Source organism: Pinus tabuliformis, chromosome 5_2, assembly GCF_031772625.1.
Source record: "Pinus tabuliformis cultivar Carrire ecotype Pingquan chromosome 5_2, CPIR1, whole genome shotgun sequence".
Lineage (NCBI taxonomy): Eukaryota > Viridiplantae > Streptophyta > Pinopsida > Pinales > Pinaceae > Pinus > Pinus tabuliformis.
In genome coordinates this window covers 480,519,569-480,528,358 of record NC_142306.1, presented here as the reverse complement: position 1 = coordinate 480,528,358, position 8,790 = coordinate 480,519,569, and the positions used below count along the sequence as shown (strand labels likewise).

Here is an 8,790-nt window from a genome sequence, read left to right as displayed (position 1 = left end):
ATATCTATGCATCTTGTGCTAATGAAATCCTATGCATGGTTGTACCATCTTTTCAACCAACTTGTTAGTGAAAACAAAAACATATATATGGCTAAAAAATGCTCTACTTTCACTAAGAATACATATGTAAGGAAACTACAAATAACTGAGTGAGAAACTATGAGGGAAATGTCAAATAAATCATGTAAATATCATACCATGCATAGCTCTCCCTGAGCTCAATATAGCTCCAATAAACAGGATGATCTTGTGGACCTGAATGTGCATGATGCTCTAAAGAACTGATGATATGTTGTTGCAACAAATTTTACTCAGCAAACTTCCTTCTTCTACCATATGCTCCCCTTGAGTTTATGCACCTCCCATGAACTCTGCAATCCTCTATAAATACGCAAGAAATAATCATGGATTACAGGATGGGTTTCTCGTCACTACTTAAAGAGTTGTTGCTCCTTCTTTCTCCTCACGGTCTTTGGATGCTTATTTTCTTCCTTCACTGGTTTTCTAGTAGCTCCTCTTTGTTTTTTGCTTCTCTTGTTGGTTTTGCATTGAGTAATGGGGAAATATGAAGTGTCTTGCCATATGATCAAAATTATGACATGTGTAACACTCCACATGGCCAAGATATGAAGCAAGAGGATCAAATCTTCTACTTCTCATGCCAGATCTATACCTTGCATGCAATGTGCTTCTCCTCCATTGGTTAGATCTGCAATCATATGCCTTATAGGAAAACATGTTACATGAATAGAAATAACCATAAAAATCACAATTATACCTATTGGCCAATCTCCTTGGCTGCTGAAACTGCTGCAAGCTTTGCTGATTAGATCTATACATTTTTCTCTTGCAATTAGCTGCAACATGCCCAAATTTGTGACAATTGTAACATTCTACCTTATGTAGGAAAGGAAAAAATAACTTTGTTTCCTTTGAAATTTTACAGCTATGTCACGATCCTCTCTTGGAGCAAAATATTTTCTAAAAGTAGGAGCTCCTTGAGGTTTTCTTCTTTGTTGTTTTTGGTTTTTATTCTTGTTTCCTTTGTTCCCACTATTGTTGTTGGTATTGTTTGCTACAAGCTTCTTGGGTTCTTCTTTGTTGTTTTTTCCTCCATGCGAACTAGACTCACCATTTTGAAATCCGAGACTAGATCTATCTAATGGTGATCTCTAGATCTCAAGCAAATTGTCCAAGGCTACAATGCTCTTATCCATCTTCTGCTGCTTTCTCAAGAGCACCACTTCAGCTTCTAATATCTCACACTCGTTTTCCTTTTCTTGGTACCGCTTCCTCTTACCTTCCTCAACTTTTTCTGATTCTTCCAATTTAATCTTTAAGTTGACAATCTCTTCCTTGAGATTGGCCTCCTCATCATCACAAATCTGCAATAATTTTTCTTGATCCTTGCATGCAACTATTAATCTATAAATCTAACCTCTAATAACCTCGATATCATTCTCATCTTCACTAGGCACTTCAACATAATAAAAATATAAATCCTCAAAATGGTAACTCAAATAAAAACAATAGCGTCTATACCTTTGGATTCATTTTGTTGGAATACCTTTGGTTCTTGATCATCTGAATTTTGGAAGTTATTGGTTGAACCACTTGCATTAGGAAGATGAGACTCTTGTGGCCGAGCTTCATGATTTTGAAGGCCCTTCTTCTTATTCTTCTTCTTTTTGTTGCTCTTTTTCTTATTCTCCATATTGTTGCTAGTACCATATCCAAATATGGATTCTAACTTGTCCCACATTTCTTTGGCATATTTCAAATCTACTAGCTTCTTCAACTCATCATCATGAAGATTCTTGTAGATTATGCATCTAGATTGTGCATCCTGCTGCAAAAATTCAGGTGCAATTGGATTCTTTCCACGTCCTTCACATACCAGTCTCCAAATGTTAGATCCATAAGATAAAACTAAGATTTAACATTTTTTCTCCATACCTTGAAATTTGCAGTAGTGAGGACAACCACTCCTTGAGAAGCAATTCTAAAATAAATAAATAAATAATAATAATAATAATAATAAATAAGTAAATAATAAATAAACAATCAATAAATAAATAAATAAATAAATAAATAAAATTAATTAATTAATTAAAATAAATAAATAAAAATAAAAATAAAAATAAAAATAAAAATAAAAATAAAAATAAAAATAAAAATAAAAATAAAAATAAAATTTAAATAGAGCGGACTCGAAAAAGGGACGCGGGGAGAGGATGGAGACTGCAAATAAGGGTTTCGGTTAGGGTTTCAATTTGCAGCGGTTAATCCTGAACAGCCGCTGCATACTGCACTGTCTGCTCTGTCGTTATCACGAGATATCACCTACAGCTTCCTACCTACTGCGGTCGCATATTTCACCGGTGGCATCTGTACCGAATGTGAAGCTCGGGGGTTAATTATTTCCGTTACTAACCACCCCCTCTTGCGGCCTGTTTCCTGTTACTATTTGACTGGTTGGGGGTTCCTATCCTCCGTTTTTCCAGCAGTCTCGAGGAGCTCTCCGTTTCTAGGCGCAGCTGTCAACATGGAAGACTTAGATGCCGTCGATTATTCCGAAGACCCGTTGGAGGGGGTTTCCATCTGGTGTACCCCTTTTCCCACGTCGTCTAGCTTATTCAGCTCCGGTTTCTCTCTGGCCGAACCCTCCCGGCCCCCTGTGGTCCTGCCGGACGATCCCCCCACCTGGCCTGCGTTAACCACCCCTCCGGCATCTCCGTCATCACTAGGGTTCGTCTCCGCTTGTCTAAACCCTAACACTCGTTTAGACCCCCCTTTCACTGGCCCTAACTCCCATTTTCCCCCACCGGTGATCGGGGCTTCGATTGATTCACATAATCTCTCCTCCCTGGCTCCCCCTTCCGGCAGTTTCTCCGCCATCCCGCCGCTCGCCGATTCCCTTCTATTGGTTGATGGTCTTCCCCCCTCCTCGCATAACCATTGCCCCCCTCTTGCATCTTTGGATCCGCCTCCTAGCAGGGCATCGCACCCCCCTCCCCCACAGGGGTCAAAGAAAAAGTACAAGTGCTTTAAATCTAAAGCAGACGACATCTTTCTGAGACTAGAAGAGGACATTCAGTGGGGAGAAACCATGGACTTCGCGAACAGAGTCCTGGTCGGTCGCATCAGGGGTAGGAACTACTCGGCCGCTCGTCTGAAGGCTTGGGTAGCAGAAGTATGGGGTCACCATCTGGTTGACATCCCATTCGTGTAGACATTCGTGAGGGGATGGTTCGCCTTGAGATTCGCTCGTGCCGATCACACAAATTGGGTCCTATCCTCATACTGGCACTTCGAGCACGCACCGGTTCTACTGAAGCGTTGGACACCCCTCTTTGATCCTGAGACAGAACAGATTGGCATTGGACCTGTATGGATTCGGCTTCCGGGTCTCCCTTTACAATACTGGTCTGAGGACATCTTCAAGTGGATTGGCAATGCGATTGGCACCTATATGGAGTACGACAAGTCATACCTTCATACGGGTATGATGGCATACGCTCGCATCCTTATTAATCTTGACACCAGAGGAGGACTACTGGAATATATCACCATACAATGGAGGGACACATCTCGTAAGCAGATTATTGATTATGAAGGCATCCCGTACCGCTGCCGCAGATGCCATAAGGTAGGGCATTTATACAAGGATTGCCCTCTCCTCCACAAAAAGAGGGGCCCTGAGCAGAGGCGAGAGCCTAAACCGACGGATGGAGGTCCCTCACAACAATAGGAAACGGTAGGAGGACCCTCACATCACCTGGAGGACCACGCTCCCGACGAGACAAGAGATACATTGGGTACTCCCGTCACCAAGGCATCAGATAAGCGACCAGCGGACTCCATTCCTTCCTCGCCTCCTCCTCCATCTAGCTCGGGCACTGCAAAAGACATCACCTCGACTGCGGGTATGTTTTTCCCTGTCTCTTCCTCTGTCTCTGGATTATCACATGTTTTTGCATCTCTCTCTTGCATGGGTCACTCCTCCCCCCCCCCATCCCTTCGGTTACCTTACTATTTCCCCCTCTCCCCCAGGGATTTACCCCCTCCTCTTCCCTCCTCCGTTCCCTTCCCTTCCCCTCCCTCTCTCCATCCCCATGTTTCCCTTCCCTGATCTCCTCCTCTACCCCCTCCATCCCCCCCCCCATCCATTCCCCCCCCCCCCCCCCCCCCCTCCCCCCCTCCATCCCCCCCCCCTCACCCCCTCACTCCCCCCGGTACCCTCTTCGCTCCAGATCTAAGGATAAGGGTGCTGATGCGATTGGCTTTGACCCTATTTGTCCCCCAACTTCCCTTAAATCGGCTAGATGTTGCCCCTCCCGACTCTCTAAAGCCAGACACACTGCGGGGGAAGAAGTTGCCCTTAGGCGACAACAAACCATTGACAGGCCCTTAGAGCAAGGGATGGCCCTCTGCCTACCCCTCCATGAAGTTCTTATCATTCAACTGTCGTGGGGTTGCTAGCCCCCCCAAAAAACTAGCCCTAAGAAGACTGCTTACCACGACTGATTTTGATGTTATTTTCCTGCAAGAAACTCTCTGCTCGGCTGCCACCCTCATCCCTATCCTCAACTCTTGGCTACCGAATTGGACCTTTCATGCATTGGACGCATCTGGGAGATCAGGTGGTATTGCTATTGTTTTCTGCAACAAAACCTTGGTGCTCCGGAATACTTGGGGAGGCAGAGGATTCATTGGTATGGACTTATTGGCCCACTCTCTGGGTGCTGATATTCATATTATTAATGTATATGGCCCTTGTGTGGAGAGGGAACCATTCTGGAGATCCCTGCTCACATCCGAACTACTCCGCGCTGACAATATTATCTTGGGAGGGGACTTGAATTTCTCCCTGGGATACTGTGAATCCTGGGGACATTTGGCCCAAGTAGATAACCTATCTGACTCGATCTCGACCGTAATCGAAGCACACCAATGGGTTGAAATCCCTCGTGTCAGACTCCAATATACCTGGTCAAATAACAGAAGTGGCGATCATAGTCTTGCCAGAAGACTTGACAGATTCCTTATCAAAGAGGCTTTCCTCACCCTCCACCCTCACACTAGGCAGTGGGTAGGCTCTGGAGGTTTATCTGACCACCGGCCCATATATTTGGAATTGTCAGACAACACCCCGAAGATCAAAAGCCCCTACAAATTCAATGCTTCCTAGCTCAAGGACCCCAGCTATCTTCAGCTTGTATCTGATTATTGGAGATCCAACCATATAATGGACGAGGAGGAACACACTGTTGGTTTTATAAGGAAATTATCTGAACTCAAGAGGATCTCTAGAAATTGGGCACACCTGAAATGGATAAACGATGATAAGATACTGAAGGAGGCAGAACGAGCCATTGCCTCTTTTGAGGACTCGTCAGATGGCACCTTCCTGGAACCTGTCAACAAGGACCTATACTCTACTCTTATCTCTAAGTGATCCCAAATTCTAAAGGAAAGAGAGGAGAGCTGGCGCCTTAGAAGTAGAGCCATATGGCTGGTTGAAGGTGACAATAACACTAAGTTCTATCATAAATTCGCCAATGGCAGGAAAGCCATTAATACTATTTGGGAGCTGCAAAACACACAGGGTCAAATGGTAATAGAACAGTAGGGTCTAGCCAGACTTGCAAATGAACACTTCAAAACCATCTACAAGGCACCTCGTGAGGCAAACATTCTAGAGATAATGTGGGTTGCTGAACTCTTCCCCAGATATGTTGATTAGGAGGATTCAGAGAATCTGATGATGGCGGTAACGAAGGAGGAACTTGAGGCCACCTTAAAATGGTTTAAAAAAGATAAAAGTCTGGGACCGAATGGGTGGACCATCGAATTCTATATCGCTTTCTTTGACATCATGGGGGATGATTTACTCAGAATCGTGGAGGACAGTAGAAGGAATGGAAATATCCACGCGGCCATCAAATCCACTTTTATTGCATTGATTCCAAAGTCTGATTCTCCCACCTCCTTCCCATCTCACTTTGTAATGTTCTGTACAAGATTATAGCTAAAATCATTGCAAACCGTCTGAAGCCCATACTATCTAGACATATATCTCCAGAACAATTTGCTTTCCTTCAGCATCGACAGATACATGAGGCGATCGCCACCGCACAGGAACTGCTACACACTCTCAAGACAAAGAAACAGAAGGGCATGATCCTAAAGGTGGACCTCTCCAAGGCATTTGATAGAGCAAATTGGCTCTATATCAGGTTAATTTTAACTCACCTAGGCTTTCCTTTTGCTTACATCAAATGGATTATGAGTTGCATAAAGGATGTATCCTACAGTGTCTTGCTAAACGGTGAAGCTACACCTTTTTTCTCATCAGAGAGGGGGCTCAGGCAGGGCTGCCCCCTCTCCCCTCTACTCTTTTTACTTATTATGGAAGGACTAAGCAGATCCATCATTGCTGCTCGGAACAGAAGTCAGTTGGTTGGCATCAAGATTTCGAAGAACTTCTTTCTGACCCACCTCTTGTTTGTTGATGATGTCCTGATATTCTTAAATGGAAGCATCGGTGATTCCTCTATACTACATAATATATTCAAGCTCTTTCAACAGGCAATGGGGATGATGATTAACGAAGACAAATCTACCATTACCATTATCGGTTGCTCTCAGCACGAATCTATTTATACTACCAAGCGGTTTCCTTTCCCTGCACTCAACTTGGATGACGGGCTTAAATATCTGGGCTTCTGAATAAAGCCCCTCGGATACAGGATCACAGACTGGACGTGGCTTATCGAAAAGGTGGAAAAACGATTACAGATCTGGTACCACAAATACCTCTCCCGGGCCGGCAGATTAATCCTCATTAAGGCAGTTATCGAGGCCACCCCTGTGTTCTGGATGACCCTAGCATGGATCCCAAAAGGCATTCTAAACAGGCTCCAAAATATTTGCTGCAGATTTTTATGGAAGGGTAATCAACCTGGGAAATTTTTTGCCTGGGTCAAATGGGACCGTATAGCAATTCCAAAACGATGGGGAGGATGGGGCATAAAAAGACTTGAGCTATTTTCGAAAGCCTTGGCTGCTAAACTGGGCTGGCAGCTCATTACCTCTAATAGTCTCTGGACTCGGGTAGCCCATGCAAAATACATATGGCCTTTAAATTTGATGGATTGGTTCAGACAGACTCACCCCCCGACTAGTAACATCTCCAACATTTGGAAGGCAATGATGAACGCACTCCCCCTGCTACGACAAGGAATTACCTGGAGAATAAAGGAAGGTAATGCAGTCCGTATTGGCACAGACCCATGGGTGGGATGTGGAAACGCACACAGGCTGCCAGACGATTTAATTAGATACCTAAATAATAGGGGCATTATCTACATCAAGCATATCGGCGACCGCAACAATTCCACAGTCCTACATAAGGCATGGAAATCCGCACTCGAATTGGACATCCCTGAACAATGGAGACTGGATTAGCAACTATACATTGAAGCCCTCACATAGGCCCATATCCATCTATCAGAGGATCTGGATGAAATTATTTGGGCTTTTGCAAAGAATGGAACTTATACCCCAAAAGAAGGATACATCAGGCTCATGGATCCCCATAAGCCCCAGTTTATTGACCCGAACTGGAGAACTATTTGGAAGCTCAAGGCTGCCCCCCGCTCTCGCCTGTTATTGTGGAATATATTATTTGACAAGATCCCTACTGGTGCCAATCTGATGAAGAGATCCTTTCATGGTCCCTTTCGATGCCATCTTAGTTGACTTGATGAAGAGAACACTGAACATCTATTCCTGAACTGCCCGTCCACTAAGGAGTTTTGGAATGGTATTACTGCACATTTCCCTACCCAGAACCCCTGGCACGGCAACAACATACAAGAGGCTTGGAATAACTAGTGCCTAGCCCACAAAGGAAAAGCCAGGAACATACCTCTCCTTGTTTGTTGGGCCATCTGATAGCTAGGAACCAGTCCATTTTCAATCTCAAAGACCCTCACTGGCCTACTATTCTACATCACATAATCTCTGATTATGATCTCCTTCCCGAGGATGACAACACAGCCCATCTGCGCACCATCACTCCTGAAACCATAGATAAATCTAAACCATGGGCATATTTTGATGGTTCTGCTCAGGAAGCAGGATGTGGTGGGGGAGCCATACTACACCTGAATGATACCCACTGGTTTAAAATTCAAATAAACTTGGGGACGGGCACCAATAAATTTTCTGAACTCTGCACTGCAAAACATCTCATTTACTTTGCATTAGTTCATCATTGCAGACATCTTCAATTATTTGGTGATTCAAAAATTGTATGTAACTGGCTCAACAATGCATCACACTGCAATGCATATACACTAAGGCACATTCTAGGAGAAGCTCACAGAATGATAGACATATTTGACTCTTTTGTCCGTCGACATATCTACATGGAATAAAACTCGGAGGCTGATCAACTTTCAAAAGAGGCAGCGAATCTACAGGGCAATGACTGGTTGATCCAGGAGGAGATTGATGGTACTCACCATCAATATTACCATAGACCGTTCGTAGAACATGGACAAATTGGGCTTTAAGCCCATGATTTTGTAGATTTGATTGTAAAAATCAAGTTTATTTTCTCATATCTATCATACGGCAGTAGACACAATAGTTTTGGTGTTGGTATATATAAAACTCTCTCTGTGCAGAGAAGATATAATTTTGAACCTTTTTCCCTATTTCTGTTGAGGGTAGTTTTGATACAATATGGTTATTACAGACTCCCTGCGTGGAGGATCAGCG

General features: G+C 43.9%; 1 protein-coding gene across 1 annotated transcript; it reads left to right on the top strand.

Annotated features, from left to right (window-relative positions):
• The first annotated feature begins 3,109 nt into the window (after positions 1 to 3,109).
• Positions 3,110 to 3,751, top strand: LOC149159742 (uncharacterized). The gene is made up of 2 exons (XM_089434412.1): positions 3,110 to 3,133; positions 3,233 to 3,751. Exons 1-2 carry the CDS (start codon positions 3,110 to 3,112, stop codon positions 3,749 to 3,751), a joined length of 543 nt encoding a protein of 180 aa, XP_089290538.1.
• Positions 3,752 to 8,790: the final 5,039 nt, after the last annotated feature.